The sequence below is a fragment of the Trachymyrmex cornetzi genome, unplaced genomic scaffold (genome assembly GCF_001594075.2).
Source record: "Trachymyrmex cornetzi isolate Tcor2-1 unplaced genomic scaffold, Tcor1.1 scaffold324, whole genome shotgun sequence".
Classification (NCBI taxonomy): Eukaryota; Metazoa; Arthropoda; class Insecta; order Hymenoptera; family Formicidae; genus Trachymyrmex; species Trachymyrmex cornetzi.
In genome coordinates, this window is record NW_017297941.1 from 56,232 (window position 1) to 76,618 (window position 20,387).

General features: G+C 38.2%; 3 protein-coding genes across 3 annotated transcripts; all 3 read left to right on the forward strand.

Annotated features, from left to right (window-relative positions):
• The first annotated feature begins 90 nt into the window (after window positions 1-90).
• On the forward strand, window positions 91-743 carry LOC108762862 (cyclic pyranopterin monophosphate synthase accessory protein-like). Its single transcript, XM_018510071.1, has one exon. It carries the CDS (start codon window positions 112-114, stop codon window positions 679-681), a length of 570 nt encoding a protein of 189 aa, XP_018365573.1. The 5' UTR covers window positions 91-111; the 3' UTR covers window positions 682-743.
• Window positions 744-2,263: 1,520 nt separating this feature from the next.
• Window positions 2,264-7,320, forward strand: LOC108762865 (junctional adhesion molecule B). The gene is made up of 6 exons (XM_018510076.1): window positions 2,264-2,820; window positions 4,289-4,449; window positions 5,142-5,352; window positions 5,725-5,875; window positions 6,353-6,501; window positions 7,211-7,320. Exons 1-6 carry the CDS (start codon window positions 2,733-2,735, stop codon window positions 7,309-7,311), a joined length of 861 nt encoding a protein of 286 aa, XP_018365578.1. The 5' UTR covers window positions 2,264-2,732; the 3' UTR covers window positions 7,312-7,320.
• Window positions 7,321-11,868: 4,548 nt separating this feature from the next.
• Window positions 11,869-14,207, forward strand: LOC108762869 (tctex1 domain-containing protein 2). Its single transcript, XM_018510080.1, has 4 exons — window positions 11,869-12,154; window positions 12,596-12,688; window positions 13,122-13,318; window positions 13,783-14,207. Exons 1-4 carry the CDS (start codon window positions 12,047-12,049, stop codon window positions 13,946-13,948), a joined length of 564 nt encoding a protein of 187 aa, XP_018365582.1. The 5' UTR covers window positions 11,869-12,046; the 3' UTR covers window positions 13,949-14,207.
• Window positions 14,208-20,387: the final 6,180 nt, after the last annotated feature.

A 20,387-nucleotide genomic window follows, 5' to 3' on the forward strand; every position in this document is an offset into this window, starting at 1 on the left:
ACAGACATTATCGCAAATTGCTAATGTTAATTATGTTAACAATGTCTTTTAGAATTAATTTTACAACATATTTACGTTGCAGCAAATAGTAAGGAGAAATTTCCTTGCAAAATGAGTAATACCATATCGATGCAGTACAAATATTTCCCATATATTTCCAAGTATCTTAAAAGCAATGCAAGTATTAGAATGTATTCGTCATTATCACATATAGACGAGACCGGTAAAGCGAGTATGGTGGATGTCGGATTAAAAAATGATAGTAAACGCGTAGCGATAGCAAGGGGATTCGTGAGGATTGGTCCTGTCATTAGTAATTTAATTGCGGAAAACAATGTAAAGAAGGGCGATGTGTTGTCAGTGGCTCAATTGGCTGGTATTATGGCAGCGAAACGTACTTCTGATCTGATACCTCTGTGTCATCCGCTTTCCTTGTCTTATGTAAACGTATGCTTAAAATTGAACGAGAAATCGCACAGAGTCGAAATCACATCGGAGGTCAGATGTACTGGCAAAACCGGGGTCGAAATGGAAGCTTTAACCGCTGTGAGTATAGCGGCTCTGACAATCTATGATATGTGCAAATACGCAGCTAGTCCTGGCACGATGGAAATATATGGTATAGAATTGGTATCGAAAATAGGTGGTACAAAAAGTGATTTTACAATACATAAAACGTAGGCCGGTATCTTTGTCCTGTCGATAGCATGAATTATTATTGATAGGAAAATTTTTTTTCTACTATGAATAATTAAATAATATAAAACAGAGTACAATTTTATAAGTATCATTCAACTTGGAATCTTCCAAAGACTCAAATATGTCTAAAGAAAGATCGTTAATGTGTTTAGATTACTTGCAATATTTATTATACGCACAAAATTATTAAAATTTTATATATATTTTATATGGTAAAGGGGGATAATTATATGTATATATAATGTCAATGAAATTACTAAATCTTGCATACTGTCAATTTTTCTTTCGAATATTTTTATAATTGTATATCTATGATTAGTATAAAGATGTAAAACATTATTTGGACTATGTTCGGTTTGGATGCTTTCAACGCTTCTATCTTTGTTTTACATTTAATTAACGATAAAGATAAAATGGATTATAAGCGCGTGAGTGTCCAAACCGAATGCAACCTTGTTACGCATAATAATGAAAACCATGATAATTTTAGCGTTTTATTGATTGGTGTCCCAACGGGATAGTTGATAATCTTTTCTTCTACAATTGTTCTTCTTATACAATTTAAAGATTATTAGATTTTAAATGTAAGTGAAAAAAGTCTTAAATAGAAAAATGATAATTATAGCAGAATTAAATCAGGTATATTAATAATCAAATATATTATATTTATATGAATAGAAGATGCGTTTTGTAGGTTTAAACAAATATATTTGTTTAAATAAAAAGGATAATTTATCACACAAATATTATGTATGAAATGTTAAAAACATGTAAACAATTCATACGCATTGTCGCGAAAGCCGCAGAAGAGAAATTAGGAGAGCAGAGTATAATAACAGAGATTAAAACACGATGGTGCTTGTATTGTTGTACCTGCAGAACTATCTTCCGACTTGCGGCTTTTAATAAGTATTTAATATTACCGTGCGGGGATAAAAGCGCTCGTTGAAGAAAATACAAAGGGGTTGGTAATATGTAAGCGGTTCCTGCTAAGAGTTATCTTATATTATAAGTTACAAATGATTCATATATTTATATTTTTTAAAGAATATTGTTGCGTTGTTGAAAGATTGTATCGAAATATATTGTTTAATATACAAGAGAAAGGAGCTTTCTTGTGTGTGTGTGTGTATGCATTCGTTCCCCTTTATTTTCTTATTTATGCGCAAGAGGAGATTGCCTTAGAAAAATAGCGAATACGTCGTAAATCGCTTTATCCGTGAACGCTTTGCGAATGGATAGAAAAGGTAGGTAAGATAGAAGCTCGGCGCTTCTCGGGGTGAGATGTGTGTACGTACGTCGATCGCTCTCTCTCTCCGGTAAATCGTGATAACGTACGACCGCGTTGTCGCGGGACTCGGGACTTTGGGAGTCGCGCGCGCGGTCGCCGCGCCGCACCGGGATAAATACGTCTCGCCGGTTAAGGGAGATCGCATCCGATGCCGGGGACCTCTCGGCGCAATCGCACGTGCCCTGATGGAACGGGCACGGCGCCACCACCGTGTCAGGATTTCCGAGCTTTTTCCCATCCCCCGCGAGGAGCGAAATTCAGTGCTCGGCCCGCAACCGTGTCGCACTACCCCTGACTGCTTTAACGCTCCGTGCGATCGCGCTCGAGTTGCGCGTTGAATCGCGCGGAGATCGAAAGGACGAGCGTGTCGTTAGCGATTCTTATCTAATTAAGCGATCTGCTTCGTTTTTGTTTTTAATATAATTTTTAACAACAATAATTTCCAATAATTAAAAAACGTAATAAGAGACCGGCTATAATTATGGGGACGATCTTCCGATCTTGCGAGAACGGTGAAAACGATCTCGGTTCGCGGTAATGTGAAAAGCGAGGACACATCAATACGAGCGGCAGTGACGGCATTATGCCAACGATCGGTGTGATCCCGCGGGTGTTTCACTCACCGGAAGGGCCGCGAATAGAGAGCGATCATTCGGATCGGACGGTAGTGGGCAGGTCGCTATCGGGCGCGGAACGGCGTGGCGCGTGAATTAGATCTCGGGAGATGTGCGCGAAGTGAAAGATGGCCCCGTTCCACGGCATGGCCTTGCTGCTCCTGGGAATCGGATACCTGTTACACGCGGAACCACTTCACAGCGAACGCGGCATCGGTAAATGTCCCGTGCTTCCTTCCCGACCCCTTTACCCCTTCCACACACACACACACATTTCCAGAGAACTCTCTTCCGGCCCCCCGATACCCTTTTGTGTCCGCAACTCTGTGCTACGCCACGTAATTTCAGTTGTACTCCAAGTAATTTCGGTCGCGCGAAGAGAGTGCACCGAGAGAGAGAGTGGCGTAAATCATTTTTATTATTGAATTTTTCCCGCTGTTGGGCTAAGAGGATAAAATCGAAATATGCTGTTCGTAATACATTTCAGAACGAAATTTTCGATGCATCGTTCGCCAAAATTAGAGATCAAACTTACAACTATATTCAAATTTAATAAAAATTTGATTTCACAAAGTTAAATTTTTTATTCAGCCTTTTTAAAATAAAAGTATAACAAAAGAACTTTTTTATTTATATTCATTTTTTAAATTAATTTTTGTCGCGGAAAGAAAGTTTGCATAAACGAACTGAAATTCGCTGATGATTATATTTAATTCTGTATAATTTTATAATTCTTATTCTACATTTCATGTTTTCTTTTAATTTTGTATTTTACATTTTTTTTATTTTTCCATCTTTGGGTTTTGTAGTACAGACGAAAATAGGAAATTAATTAATCACAATTAACGTTAATTCAAGATTATACTTTCGAGAGAGTTATAAGTATTTACTTTTATTCTCAATAGTTAATAGGTATACATGTATTTTTTGAAGCTAGAACTAGAAGAGAAATTAATTAACAATTAAAGCGATTGAAAGGTCTATAATCTTTAACAAAAAATTGTACCTGGTAGAGAATATAATTAACAATTTTTTTTTAGAGAAAATGAAATTTAAACGAAAAATCATGATTAAAAAACGAAAATTATGACAAAGATTATTTATTTAAATATATTTTTTCAATTTTCTAACATAGTTTTAGTGTTTCCTTCCAAGAGTAGTATAATATATTGTGAGTTCATAAAATAACAATAGTAATATTATTAATTTCTCAAGTCTATTAAATTACTGTTTTGCTTTCCAAAGTTACTTAAACTTGATGTTCTTACTATCATACTGTTATACATATATCAAGAATAATATGAATTGGTCGAATTAAAAATATATTCATGCATGTTATTTTCCGTTAAAAAAAAATATTAAAATTTTGAAATATATTAAATAAATAAAAAAGTAAGCCAAATTAAATATGTACGTAAAGTCTATGATTTTTATTTAATTATCTAATATAACGTGGTTATTTAATATTAATTGTACTTTTAAAAAATGATTATCTACGAATGTGCAAATGTATGTAAAATAAACTGTTCATGCATCAATATTCCGTATTGAAAACATTCAGATATTTTTTATCGGAGACTTTGAGTTCATTTTGTAAACCGCACTCTGTAATTCTTTCCTACGAAAGAACGTCACCGGAGGAGATAATAATAGGATGTCAACACATAGTTTATGTCTATTTCAGCACTCTTTCATCTCAACGACGACACGTTCGGCAAAGGGGAAAAGTCGCAGCGCGGCCCAAAGAAGACCTATTTTTTCAAAGACACGCCGCAAAAATTAACGGTGGCCATAGGGCAGGCCGCCGTTCTATTATGTCGTGTTAAAAATCTAGGAAACAGAACTGTGAGTCTCATTAGAGCACTGCTTGATCTCATTGATCTCGCGTGTTTGCAATAATTTTATGTGCTCGCGCAACCCCTTCGCTGCTGGCAAGTCAAGCGTAACGTGTTCATTAGAGTGTTCATTTAGATTCGATTATAGAGTTTTAAAAACGGGTTTCTTTGTCGTAACTTTTTTACGGGAGAAGAATAGGAGAGGGTACGTCTGAAAAAAGTGAAAGCCTCAGCATTTTCTTACTCACGAACCGGTGCCAAAAAGCCGAAATCGATATTCTTATCACTTGGGACGCCTTCTTTAGAATGAATCGCCTTTACGACAACACTGTGTAGTCTAAAAAGGAAGGATATATTCGCTTCCTCATAGTCCTGTACAATTTCCCAACTCTAGAACCCTTCATTTTTCTAAATGTTGACGTGTTCCAAATGTTTCGAAAGAAATTGAAATTTTCCCGTCGGACTTGTTAATTACGTCTTTGTATCTCTAAATTCTCTCGGGTCCATAAAGTCTCGACAAGATCGACGGAAAACTTCATTATAATGTGAGGTAAGGAACGAGCGTGCGGACGGGTTGAAGCAGTAGCAGCGGCAGCAGCAGCAGCAGCAGTAATAGCGGTAGAAGCAGCGAAGGGGTTGAGGGCAAACTGCAATTACCTGCGCCTCATTCGTGGCACCTCGCGCGTGTGTATGTTGGACCAGGTATCTTGGATCCGAAAAAGGGACCTACACATCCTGACGTCCATGTCGGTGACTTACACGAGCGACGCAAGATTTACGGTAGTCGGCAATCCGGAGACCGACGACTGGAATCTGCGAATAGATTACGTGCAACCGCGGGACGCCGGCATTTACGAGTGTCAGGTTAATACAGAACCGAAGATATATAGTGCCGTGACACTGAAGGTTTTGGGTGAGTTTCTCTACGCGCGCGTCTTTGCGAGACCCATAAATCGCGCTTAAAGATCTCCCCGGGCGTCTTTCGCCGTTCGCCATTCGCGGCCCGGCCCAGAGCCGGTAGGAACCAATTGTTTTAACCCCCCCTCATCACGTCTCTCGCGAATCGCCGACAACGTCGACCACGTCGACGACGATTCGCTGAGCTTTTCGAAATGAAAGAGAATCCATTTTCCAAGGTAGAATTCGACGTGGATAGTATAATACGATCTCGCGCGTCGTTTCTCGAGTGCAGTAATAAAGCCAATCGCGCGAGAGCGCGAGCGATGCGCTCTGTTTCGATTTTTCATTCTTCTCCTCTTCTCGTCGTTATTGCTGTTTCTATCAGATATACAGGCGAGCATCACGCCTTCCCGGGAGTTGTTCATCAAGACGGGCAGCACAATCAGCTTGACCTGCGTTATAGAGCTACAGGATCTGCCTCCGAGCAATGTGACCTGGTACCATTCCGGCGCGGTGATCGATTTCGATGGTCCAAGGTACAGTCGGAAACACTCGGTGATTATACCTTTGTGAAATACACAATTAGCTGATGGAATCGTCGCTCGAACACTGCCACTAATATCGCGGTGGAACGAACAATCGTATCTAATCGGAGTAATCTCTCCCGTCGCGCGTCGCTTTCGAAATCGCTTCTGCTCGCACGCAAATATGCGTCGTACCAGTAAACATTACTTACAATTAGTTTTCGACAGTTTGCGCCAATTCTGATTCTCTATTCTTCAAGAATCGCTGATGCCGGTATAGCGAGTGAATTTTAATGCGGTCGATCGGAAAATTGGATTGACGTCGGATTGGCGAAACGCGGGATGACGCGATCCGCGTCAAACGTCGAAATAAACCACGCATACAAGCGCGCGCGCACACACACACACACACACACATGTGGATTTTGATGAAAACTTTCGCAAGTCAATTCTCGGAAGTAACGCTCTTACGTGTGTTACGTTCGACAGGGGTGGCGTATCGCTGGAGACGGAGAAGGGTAAGAGTGGTACCACCAGCAAGCTCCTAATAACGCGTGCTCAAATTGAGGATAGCGGTAATTATACATGCGCTTCGAACAAAGTCACCCCGGCGAGCATCATGGTGCACGTGCTAAACGGTGAGCAAAATACCGGTATAGCGGAGGTGGGGGTTGCGACGGGGGGATTGCGACGGCTCATTTCGAAATTCTCCGCCGCGCCGCTTTGCGATCGAGCGAGCGAGCGAGGGAAAAGCGTAATGTACTACATTGCGAAATTACTCCCCGAGCGCGTTTCGCGATAAGGACATACATTTGTTTTAATTCGCACTCGCAATCTCCCAGATTTCTCCTTCTCTCTCTATTCATTATATTAATATATTTGATACAAATAATGCGGTTTATATTAAAATATTAATTATCTCTACAGCAATTGTTTAGATATTGCGATAGAGAGAGAAACGTTTTCAATTATACGACATTCAATAATAGTTTATTTGCTCGTTCGTTGCGACAATAAATAGTGCATATATTACGAGACGATTCAAATTATCCAACGATATTTTTCATATTTGATAACGAGAGAGATGACTGACCTGTAAATAATTTTTCTTGTCTCTCTCTTTTTTGGGACGACGGCCGACGCGACGATTCTCTTAAATCCTCGAGGATCCTTCCGCGTGAAGTGCTCTTCGTTTTTTCCGTGCTACTACTTTGCGACGGGCCGTTAATAAATTTAATGTTCGTTAGCGAGGATCCGAGAAGGATCGACGAGATTGAAACGCGTAAAGATCCCAGGAAGCGACACAAAAGAGACACCTTAGTCGTCCGGTGTAATTCTCTTTTTCAGGGGAGCATCCAGCTGCGATGCAACACGGCGGCACCGGTGATGTAAATAGGAGACTTGTTCTACTCGTCCTGATTTTCCTCGTCGATACGATGTTCCGGTGAGCGACATGCCACCAATCTCTTGCGAATTCCTCCCGAATTCACTCCCTGAGGCGACCGCACGAATGCACGCTACGATGGAGAGGGATCGATGACACCGGTGTGTCCGGCGGCGCAGCGTATCATTGCAGTAAAGCCGAGTTGTTCTTTTTCTCTCTCTCTCTCTCTCTCTCTCTCTCTCTCTCTCTATCTCTTTCCTACGGACGTTTCACATGATTGATGCTAATTCGGAATCATTTCTTTGACGGATTTTCATTGGCTCGGACTCTTTGGACTTTATAACGATCGCTATAGAATACCCCGATGTCGAGATGTCAGTACGAATGTAATGTGTATGTAATGTAATAAATCTTTTGGAGTTATACAATTTGTCTGTTTATATGTAAATTATTATATATTATTATCTCTCCTGTTGATCATCTACTGCGACCGAGAATTCTTTCGTGCAAAGGTAAAATGTGCCGAGCAAGTCAAGAGAGGGACAGTAATCGTATAATATTATAAATTTAATAAGAAATTTAATCATAAATTCAATAATAAATTATTATAGAAAGTTGATCTCAAATTATCTCTTAACGCACTTCCAGCCGAGCTCGTCGAAATCGATTTATTCCTTCGTCGTCGTAGTCTAATAAAATTGAAAGAGAAAATTACGGATGCACATAATTTGCGTAATTATGTCTAGAAGCGCTGCGCCGTGGCAAAGTACAATTGCACCAGGCTTAAAGTTGTAAACTGTCGCGAGATATCTCGCTAGACTCAACGATCCAATATAAAATCGTGCAACCCAACGGGCATCCTGGCGTTAAGTGCAGGAATCGGAAAAGCGTAATCCGTAAAAGCACGCGCGTGACGCGCATTCGCCGCGCCGGGTCAAAGGGTTAACGCATTGCCCTTCTTTTTTACTCGACGGCGCTGTCTGATCTGACTGGAGAATCCCAGAATCGCCGTTACCTGCGCCGATAATGGAACGGTGAGCCGTGAGCTTTCTTCAGAGCCGGGAATCTGATTCGACCACCGGAGAGGGAGCTCTTCTAGTCCGAGCTCTGCCTTGATCCTGTCCGGTCTCATTTTATGCAAATCGCGCGCGGGAGCATCTGTTAGGCGAAGCGTAGTCGCCGTTCGATGCGATGCAAATTCATGGCGGACGTAACGTCGATCTCCACCACTTGCTCTACCGTCGAACCGTCCGCGTCGTGCTCTCTTATTCCCCACGTGCTTACGATATCTTTCCGGGGAGAAACAATCTAGCAAGAAACGTAAGCTTTGTCGTAGACAAATTGAAAAAGCTTCGCGCTACACGCAAACAAATTTAATACAAATCTTAATACGTATTTCTACGAGTAGTATACTAAGTAAATATTTACCTAAGTGAATTAATATTTATTCAATAAAAAATGATTGAGTAAAATCAAATTAATGGCTTTTCTATCAAATAAATGTATGTTTATATTTAGTAAATATTTCTTTAAAACTATTCAAACAAATATTTATTATCATATTTAGTTTTTTCGATTGTATGATACGGATATTTGGGATATTAAAAGATGACAGATCGTTATCTACGATGATGTAAATGAAAATGGAAAGGTTTGACATTCGATTAATCGCCGAATCGGGAATGTTCGTGATATTTTAATACGTAGTACGATTGATTTTTTTTTTATAAACAATTGAATGCAATATAAAAATATGCCATGTATAACAAATTTGTGGTAAAAGTTATACACAATAAGACGTAAAAAAGTGTTTTAGAAAGAGAGATTCGAAAAAGATTTTCAAATAAAATATCCGGATTGGAACGAGAGACTTGCAACTGTGTAGCGTTTCGTAAACTTCGTTTGCAAATTTTCGTCTTTTGCTGCGACAGCCAGGAAACGTCACGATGTGTCGGTGTAACATGGTCTCAGAGTTCCATCTCGGCGAGAGAGTTACGTGAGATCGCGCGAGTTAGGTTGGATGATGAAATTTTTGAACGCGCGCTTGAGCTATCGTCCACGCGAGTATCACCCTAATGAACGAGTTTACGCCATAATCGCGTGAAGCTTTTGAGCGCAAAGCAATTTTCCCGGATATTTCCGTGGAAAATCCTGGCGCACCGCGTGGTTCCGCAAAAGCCGCGAAAAACCCATCGCATCGCCTCGAGCCTCGTGTAATTGGTGTTGCGACACCGCTCTATCGCGTTTCCACATCTCCGACACTTTATTATATTCTTAACTCTTTACACTTCAAGAACAATCGTAACGTAAGGACTGAGGAACATGCATATTGAGAAGGTAAATAGCTAAAGGGGTTAGAGAAACTCTTTCGGTACTTTTACTTCGCAATTCGCGTCGAAGTTTAATCAATAACAACGTTGTTTGGCGCTAGTCGCGATTCGGCTTGCAAAGTGGTACGTGAACCGTATAAACCACGCCAAGCAAGTTGAATTATTCGTGGAATGCACTATACACGCAAATGCAGCCTTTATCGAGGAGTTTCGCCCATGGTCCAAGTCTTATAAGCGAGAGGACGTATGTGGCGTGTCCGCGAGATTGTATACAATATAAAAGAATAGAATAGGGTGGGATGGGATGCAAGACACGTTTATAAAGAAACGGAAAAGAAAATTCATGGTTGTTCTTTTCTCCGTCCGATTCACAGAATCTAGGCTCCGCACATAATAGTTTCCGAATCGTTGCCAAAAATAGCACAATGGATCGCCTCGGAGATCTGCGCGAGAAAGATTAGCATTGTGAGCAAAGCTTAGTCACAAAAATACTTAACGCTTCGAACTGAACAGCTGCGCGAGGAGGATTACGTCGGATTCAATCTTCTCGCTGAGAAAATATCGATTTCAAATCCGGCCGCCGAGTAGCTGGCGAGTGTCTGGTTGAAAACGTCACACAAATAGCAAAATCTTCCAAATCGTATTAGACAATTTCATTTCTTCTAAAACATTTGCTTCGGTTTAGTTTGCGGATCGCTTAACGATCGATTTAACATCTCGAGGGAAGTAAATACTGTCGTATCTTTGTGCGCAACGCGCACTGATTTTTAGCATTATCTGCAGATGTCAAATACGCGGGAAAGCAAGCGAAGAAAGTTTTGGGGTCGACCGTCTATAAGAATTTCGCTAAGAAACTAAATCGGGCAGTTGCCGCTGCATTAGATGCTTGTACGGCAAGAGACCAGAGTTTTATCGAGTTAACCAACGAGTTTCTGTGACACGTTCGTGAAAGTTAGCCGCGTAACTACTGATCGTCCAGGAAATTCTGTCGATTGTTTATCCAATCCTCTTCTGCTTTTACCGAATCCAGTCAAAAAACGAAAAAAAAGAACAAAACCGGAAAGAGTAAAATTCCAAACTTTTTCGTTGAACGGAAGCGAAACGGCTCATTCGCCTTTATTTCGCATTTCTGTATGCACGCAAGCAGCGTGAGTGGTCCCGGAAAAAGTTGAAAGAAAATTGCAGTTAACTAAAATCATTATACGGCGCTAAAATAAAGCACCGTGAAGTAGTAATGACGATATCACCGTCGACACCGCTTTGTAATAGCTTTGGTTTATGATAACCTACGGTAATAATGACGTCATTGTAATGCAAATTATAATCACGATGGCATTAATGATTTCATTAGTGGTCGGCGCGTTCCCAACAACGAAACTCTCGACGAGATGCTTTTTATCACGTGTGCGACGCGACGCGTCACACAGTATCGTGATTTCTGTCGAATCGAACCATCGATCGCGAAAGTAGCTCAGTCGCTCAGTCGCTCGGGAAGAAACGCGTTTTGCGTTTACCTTGTGTTCATGATTCGTTAAAGTATATGAATATTGCAGCGATTACTAAATAAATCCCCAGCGAGGTGTTTTCAGCATAGTTGAGCCGAGAGGGTAGGTAGGTAGGTAAATTTCCTTTAGTTTGTCAAAGGAAGTACTTAACGTTCTACCGTTCAAAGCTTAGCAAAGCTCGAGGGCGTAACTCCTCTTATATCGATCGCGGTGTTTGCAATGGCACAAGCGTCGGATAAACGCGGTTCGTTTGTGGTGTGGGATCATCTGCAATTGACAAACCGTGTCGATGCCCAACGATGCCGAACCCGCTCGATATCGATCTCAATCCGATACTTAATGCTCCCGTCCGGACAGTGTCGAAGAGTGAGACTCGCAAGAATGCATGTTACACCAGGGAACGACGCTGCCCGGCACAGAACTCAGCACTATTATCATTGTTGTTGCGTTAAGTAAATAATAAACACAAATAGAATCAAATGGAATAAAAAATCTCAAGTAAAATAATTTTTTAATAAAAATATAACAAAAGTTAATAGTTTTTATTGTTATAACTTCTATATACGAATCGAATTTATTTGGGAATTATCGTAATTAACTAGAGACTGCTTTAAACTTAATTATTTAGGACCGGTTGTTCCATCTTCTCGGATCAAACATAAAAAAAATTTAAGGATCATCCAACAGAGAACGCTTAGAAATTCTGTCACAGTCCTATTTGAACGTCGTAGATTACGCGCGGACGTTTCTGCGGCAGGATTTATGGCGGCGCGGGCGTAGCGCACGTAATTATTTGCCGAAATTGCTCGCGAAACTAAGAACGGAGATTGCAATAATTTCCTCCTTTCAGTAACGCGGCTGAAATTCTTTTGATGAGCGTCCTTTGTTCCGTGCCGCCGTTTGCAATGGTCTCTCCTCTAGAGCACAATTCGTTTATGTCACCTGTCACTGGAGACTACTTAAAATGAATAAACACCAGAGTAAACAAGACGCTTCGGTGCCGGTATCAAAGAGTAAATTATGGCAGAATCTGGTCCAAAGATTGGGTGTAAGAGTGCCAACGGATTTAGAGGTAAACACGTGATCAAATGTATACAAAAGTAATAAAAAAATATGATGTGTCAGGTTAGTAACTTTTAAATATCATATATATTTCTCAAAGACATTACATCCATTACAGATAGTTGCTAAAAGTATCATTAATTTCTCTTGATTCTCGAAATTTAATCGACAGCTAAAAGTGTCGATTCTGAAAATAATATTCATGCTGATGTGTGTATCCATCTTATTTTCCTTCCCTGCTTTTTAATACAATATGTATTCCTTATCGATTTAATATTTTGAGAGAGGAAAAGTGGCCGCTATAAATATTCAAATCAATCAGAGGGTCTAAGAAATTTATGCGAAACCGCTTTTATATATATCTTTTTCTTTTTGTCGAGCGTTATATCGAGCGTTACGAAGTATCGCCATGGGATCTAAAATGGTACGTGTTTCTTATTTCCGGATACAGAGCCAAACCAAGAGAAAAACGCTGTCGAAGCTTTCCATGATTGGTTTCAATGGGGCCGGCATACTCTTTCACAAACGCGGGGATCGACTTAAGGTACGTTCTCCATCCAGCGCGGTGGAATAAATTGGATGGACGCAAATAAATTGAGTGAGCGCAGAAAATGAACAAGTTTTAATACAGGTGAATCTCGATGCGCCAGGCGAATCGCCTCGCTTCTCCCTGTAATGAGATTTTTCCAAAAAAAGGAAATGAGATAAAAATTTTGCTCAATAATTTTTGGAAAAGTTTGCGATTAACTGTGCCAAAATTTTCATACAACTTTGAAATTTTATCTCATTAAGTATACCTTTTCCATATCACATATTTTACCTATATGACTCTTCAACACCGGCATCCTCTTATAATATGGCGCAGTCGTTTCCACTTTATTTATTATCGTCGTTGAATCTTTCCGCTGATTTATTGTCGCGTTAAGTATCCGTCCTTGTGGACAATATTGGTACAGCGCTTCTTAATGTCTGGTCAGATCCCGAGATATCAGAACACCTATCGTCTGGAATCGTTTAGAGCTTTTCACGCAGTGGCGGTCGACAAGATCGTTCGTGACGTAATGGAAATCAAATTATCGGCGATTACATCATACCAGCCAGATCAGACATCAAAATTGTGTTTGGAAATTGCCAGCGACGTGCTGAAGGCTGTCGGCAAAAAGGATTACGACAGGTATTGAAATTATGGAAATTTATTTCAGATTGAATTCCACTTCTCCCTCCTTACTTCCGTCTCACTTTCCTCACCCTCTCTCCTATACATACATATATATATATATACTGTGATCTTTTATAAAAATTACAAGTATCCTTCATTTTCCACATTTAAAAAGATGACATGGGTCGCTGTTGTATTCATGTGTACATCGAAATGTCTACCTAATTTATTCCTTTTACGCGTTGGATGAAATACCATTACCTTTGCCAAACAAATAGTTAATGATATACGTATAACATAAATAAATATCAACATTTACGGTGACCGAACGAGAGTTTAATAACGATTATGCAAAATTATGTAAAATTAATTGTATAAGATCTAAAAAAATTATTATTAGGCGTATGATCCAGCCCGAGATAAGCCGTGACGTAAGAATATTTGTTTAGTTTGTGAGATACGATTATGTTTGCGACTAGATACAAGATAGTGACGCAAGTATACATAATCCAGCGCTTCCAACAAAGTATGCACACGGCCTTCCAGTGTCTCTGGGACGTGGAACGTGATAATTACTCGTATCACGTGTTTGAAAACAATCACATATACGCATGGTGCTGTGTGTTCGGTATATATTATGATTAAACACAATTCTGAACTAATATCTGGCATTAAACTCACTGCAGCAATCTCATTAGTTTGTAATATCGATATACACATTGTAACGCTTATACATATTTATCGAGTCATCGTAAACTCAGCACATTAGTAATTTCAATGATACCGATTTCAAATATAATAACATATATATTATGAATAATAATATTGTACCGGGTGCGAATACAATGGCGTGAGAACACTCGATGTAAATCGCGCGTAAAATGTACGAGAATGTGTGAAAATATAAAATATGCGTGTATAATGAGAAATTAAATAAAGGGAAAATATTAAATGTGGCGGAAAATGCGATCGGCAGCAAATTAATCAAAATCTTGATATGATTCTACTTACCTTCTGTATACGTAGCTAATTATTTTCGGCATGAAGAGGTAATGCTTTAGACTTTCAAATTCGCAGAACACCGTCAAAGAAACCATCACGCAGTTGAATTTATACCTTCGTAAAGCGCCTTGTTTCGTTCAGAAAAAAAAAGGAAACAATTGTTTCAGTTCCGTTTAACAATTCGAGAATAAAGAAAGTATGCTTGAATTCTTAATTCAATCCGTTGATAATGACGATAATAATTATCGTTAATGTGGCATTCGAGCAAACTAATCGCTTGTAGTAAAATGCACCGGGCGACGCTAATGCTGGAACAATTACTTTACCGCGAACGCATGGCTGCAGCCATACAAAGCCATTGTTTTACTCGCGACAAAACGAGAAGCTTCTTGCACGGTTTCCCTGATAATTACGTTTCTTCAACTACGAGCGATGACCCGGGATCGCGTCAGGCTAGGGTGTTTAAAAAGTCCGGTAATTGTTTCTTCCCCCGACGGAATGAACAAAGGGTGACTTAAAAAGGTTTCCTAGTGCAACTCATTTCTTGCACCAAGTCCGTCGTACTATATATAAGGTGTTCCAGATTATCGGTGACTTCTTTTCTTCGATTAGTTCGACTTTTGACCTTACAATTAGTAAAGTTTTGAGATTGTGTGATTTTTAAATTCTTTCGAGTGTGATTTATTTTAAAATATTCCGTCTTAAATTTTGATTTATATTTTATATATACATATAAAATTATAAAAATAATTACGCAACATTAATTTCCGGAAATCAATGGAAATGTACGTAGTTCAATCTTGAATTTCTGCTACAATCTTTTATCATTTACGAGTGAAATATTACGTCGGCACGTTGCGATACTTTCATTGGGAGAAAGTACACTTCAAAAGATGAACACGTGAAAAAGAATGCGAGTATCTGGAACATCCGGTATACCCGGACGTATTCGACGGGGTTGTTTCAACTAGCGGAATGACTCTGGAAAAGTTCTGATCGATTATGCAGTAACCATTCGCTATTAATATTTATTGCTTTCGCGACTTCCCTCGTGCTTTCTACCCTTGTTTCTCTTCAGCCTCGGCGTGATGATTTATCGGGAAACTTTCGGTTGGGGCTCGTCTATCCCTCGTCGGAATAATAGACGGCGGTTTAAAGTTCCGGCGACACCGTGAACATTTTTATGAACATTGGCACGCTCGCCGGAACGTGCCTTCGATCGCGAAGCGGCGTTTTGCGAGCGTGATCGCACTGCGGCGAAATGGAAGTAATTTTAACGTCCGCTCTCTCGATCCGAGAGCGGGTGGCACTGAATGGGAGGGAAGAAAGATTCGAGAAAACGGAAACGCGCTACACTTTTTGCATGGCGAATTCACTGCACCGTTTCTAATCCAACTCACGTGCCACGGATTTCAAACACGAATGTGACGATGGCACGTGCGATCAAAAGGTATAGGTTAGTGCGTACAAAGCGAATTCATTAAAATAATAATTCCAAGCCTGTTGATTCTCGATTGGATATAGGATGCAATCGATTGCGCGTTACGTTGTATATAGCTCGTGACGTTGTCAAACGCAGACCGCAGACGACGGTATAGTTTAGTCGAGATCGAACCCTTTCAGCGTCATTACGCAAAGGTCCAGAAGAAAAATCTGAAAAATGGATCGATGTAGCCGACACGCTGATAAGCAAAAGATGGAAGAGATTTTCTTTTATCGGCAAGCGCGCTCTCTCACAATTTATGCGTCACTGCGGACTCCGTTTATTTCACAATCAACAGCAATTCTAGTTTAATTATAAGATCGGATCGAACGAGGACAATTTTAATGAGAATTGTTATAATAGCGTATCATTAGTCATGATAATTATTGTCGTTATTACTATTATCGTTCTGTAATGTCAATATATAATATATTTTCCCTATACTAATATTTCCCATACTACAATATAAATACTATCCAGATATGAAGTAAAAATGTACGATTTCTAAAATTGTAACACGTGTATCAATATTGTATAGATAAACAAATATCTACAACACCGAGCTTCCGTATTCTCTTGCGGTACCGTTATAACGACACCATCGACATTATTCAGCGTTTTCCCTTCGGCGAAAATCAAAATAATGAAATTATTTGACCGGGGAAATTGATACGATACGCGCCTCGCGGGCCTAGAAGCACAGCGGAACATAAGCTTCCCTCTATTCTCTGGCAAGCAGCCTGGCTGGAAATTACAGGGAAAATGTGTGGCAGTTCTCTCTCTTTCTCCCTCTCGTTAAATTAATGGCGCAATTTCGATGTCCTGCCACGTGACACCGCGGTGTTGTGCGCGAGGGATGTTGCCGCCGGCAAATCGAAGACTGAAACAGGAACCGAAAACATTTGCACAACCCCCCTCTCGTAAAATAGTTCACGACTGAAATTTCGCAGCGTTCGCCTTACCCATGCCTTTCCACGACTAACGTATCGAATGTATTTGCGTTACGCTATTAACTCGATTAGCCATCACCTTCGACCCTCGAGGTAATTTATTAACGTGGTAATCTTTTCGCCTTCATGTACAAAAAGTCGAAGAAGATATAGAATAAAGTTAAATCAGATATCGATTATTCTTATGCAAATTGTGAATATCTTTAGACTTTTAAATATCATATTTTATGATTTTTTAATGCAAAAAATTTCTTCAATCTGCTCTCTTATGGATTTCTTATGTTGGAAAACAATCATGAAATTTTAATGAGTTTCATGGGATTGCGAGGAGGTATATGGGTGCTCTCTTAACCGCGATGGCAGTAATAGATACTTATTTAGCAGCAAACCACAGAATGGACGAGACATGTTTTTCCTCGGGCTCGTCTGTTACAAGTATAGCGTTAATATAATCCGCATTGTTTCAAGAGATTATGCGTGTTCCCTCCGGGATTTGTAAAATTACACTTTATAGAATGACCGTGTATAAGACTGTGTATACGCGATAGAGGATACTTTGTTCATTTTAACAAGCCGTGCTGAGAGATCTCGCCTTCGAAGTTATAATTAAATTTTCCTCGTTAAAAGCGATCCGCGGATAGCGAAGAAGGGAGGCGTGGATCGAACATTGTTTTCGACGATTCGTTTATTTTATTCAACTTTTAACGAACCGAATTTTAAATGTCGTCGCCTAATATGATAGAGTATACCGCGGCGATTTTCAAATATAATGTTTCTAATGCCGAAAATAATATAGATCTATATCGCGTCTCTCGAAGAAAATGGAGTTGTTATAATGTCTTTACCAAGAGATACTTTTTGCCTATGTCCGGACACCCTTTGTTCAGATATAACAATTAATCAGTCTACTCTGTAAATTAACGCAAGTGTCGCAAGTTGTGTTTACCTAAATAGAATCTTTTAAAATGTATAACTTAAAACTTATTGCTTGTTCTTGTGATATAAATGTAGGTACATAAATCTTCAAGGCGTCTTTTAATTTCAATTTCGTACAATCTCCGATATTTTACAACTACTAAAACGTGCAACTTATATAAAATAACTTCATTTCGTAATCTTTCGATTGAATATCGCAACATTTAACGATTCACCTTTTTTTTAACAATTTGAAAATTACCGCGAGTATATCCTATAATGCAATTGGTTACTTCGCAAAGCACAGAAAATCCCTTGGAATTTGCAATAGTTAATCCTCATGTTACACATCTACTCACACGGAGATAGTACGAATGCGTTTTATGTACAGATTCTACATGGAATGCACTAGTCACAGGAAATTCCGCGGAGCAGTAAACCATGCATGAGTGCACACGACGAAGCGAAGGCAGAATTTACCGATTTACGAATTTGGACAATGATAATGATTATTCTGCATATAAATCCTACGTTTCCTTTACCTTTTTCCTATTACTATTCGTTCTCTTCTTCACTTTTCTTTCCCTTCATTTCTATTATAATATCAAGAAACTCTTTCTTTCTATTGAAGTCCAGTCTCGTTCTTAATCATTTAGTAGATATTTTTTCAAATAAATAATACATGATCGTATGTGCAGGTAGAAACAAGAATTCATTATATCTACTACATTTGACCATTTTTAAGCCCTAAACACAATGCGAGACAACAGCGATAGCGATAATAGGAACAGAGGAATATCCAACATACGGGAATGCATATGTCAATGCACATAGGAACACAAAATAAGGCAATAGCGATAAATTTCCGACAAGTTGGAATTTTGCATCTATCACTTTCTAGCTTACCAATTAGCGTTCATATTTTTCATTCTGTATGTATGTTTTGTAACCTTGAAGCAGATGGAAGAATATACTACAGAAGAATATACATAAGAATATTCTACATGTGTACGAAATCAGATTGTTTGGCATTTTTATTCCTTCCGCGGTATTGTGCAACGGAAAGCGACAATTATATGCTTATTTCTATAACATTTCTATTGCTATTCTTAACGCTTTTGCCTCGCATTGTGTTTAGAGTTTTAGAGTTGCTTCTTTTGATATATATAAAGGTTTGTTCGCGTCCCATATTTCAACAAGTTTCTACTATAGCTCCTACTCATTCTAACGAGCGCGTTTGAGTAGTAGAAGCTACGGTTGGTGGAAGTAGGAGTATGTTGGAGCATGCGACGCGAATAAATCTTTGATCTTCCCTTTGTTCTATTATTCCAAGAATTCATTTTTTTTCTATTCATCATTTTATTTGACATTTATTATCTTCTTGAAAAATGTCACATAAATCAATGTCACAAAAGGAACTATATCTATATTTTTTTCTTGAACTTATAATCCCTGAAAGAAGTTATTATATATCTCTATATACATTATATACCGATCCCTAAAAAGTCATTTTAAAAAAAGAAAAAATATACGCCAAGTGCATAAGAAAGGTATCGAATATTACATTTTTCTTAAAGGTGTATGGGTATTACTTTTATAAATGTGTTACAATAATATTTTTTTATACTATATAAACAAATTATATATATAATATAAGTCATGTTAAAAATATTCCGTTTTTATTGAACAACACATTTTTATAGTTTATTAATTTTATTTATTACTATTTTTATTGTTATAAACTACAGTTAAAAAAATGATAACAAAAATCTAAATTTTTTTATTAAGTACTTCAGATATTCAAAATAACTTATGCAAAGTTTCATTGTGATTCACTAATTCGTTACAAAAATATGGAACAAATAAATATTTTGTTTATTGGATATTAGTTTATGCATTATACAATATATAACTTTACATAAATAATCTTGAATACATAATATATTTATATTAAAAAGTTGAGATTTTTGTCATTTATTTTATAATACATTTCCATACATTTTTATTAGAGCATAGATTAAAAAAATAATCATTACCGTTTTGGATGTCAAGGAAGTTCCATCGCAATTTGCTTATTTATCTTATTGCTGTACATATATCGACATATTGTTTGTGTTTTTCAATTTTAAACCTTTTGTTTTACCAATATTTTTATATTCTGACTGATATCATTTTATTTAACATTGGAACTAATTTTAAGACTGATTTGCTTTTTGAATCTCAAATTTTTATACAACCGATATTATATTTTTTCACATTCTGACTGTTATTAATATTTAGCATTAAAAATATTTTGAAGACTGTTTTATTAGCTATTTGTCATCAACATGAACTTAATATATTAACTAACGTATTGCGACATGTCTATAGCGAGTTTTCTCTGTACCATCTTGCGCACAATTACAAAAATGATCTCTATTGGATACAACAGCAACATTTTTAATACACTGAGAGAAAAGATACAGTATTGGTAACAAAACAAGAGAATTATCCACAAATCGCCGATTATCATTAGATTACTTTGTTAAAATTACAAAATACAATATTATTTTGTAAGATGAACAAAATTTTTTTATTTAACAGTACAAATTTATTTGGTTACTCACGTTTTGTAAATATCAATGTAAAATTTGGTTACCATTACAAAATAAGTATTCTTTTAGTAATTTCAACAAAATAATCCACTATGGTAGAGCAAGGAGTGTTTCGCGGAGCTATCAGAAATGGCGTATCT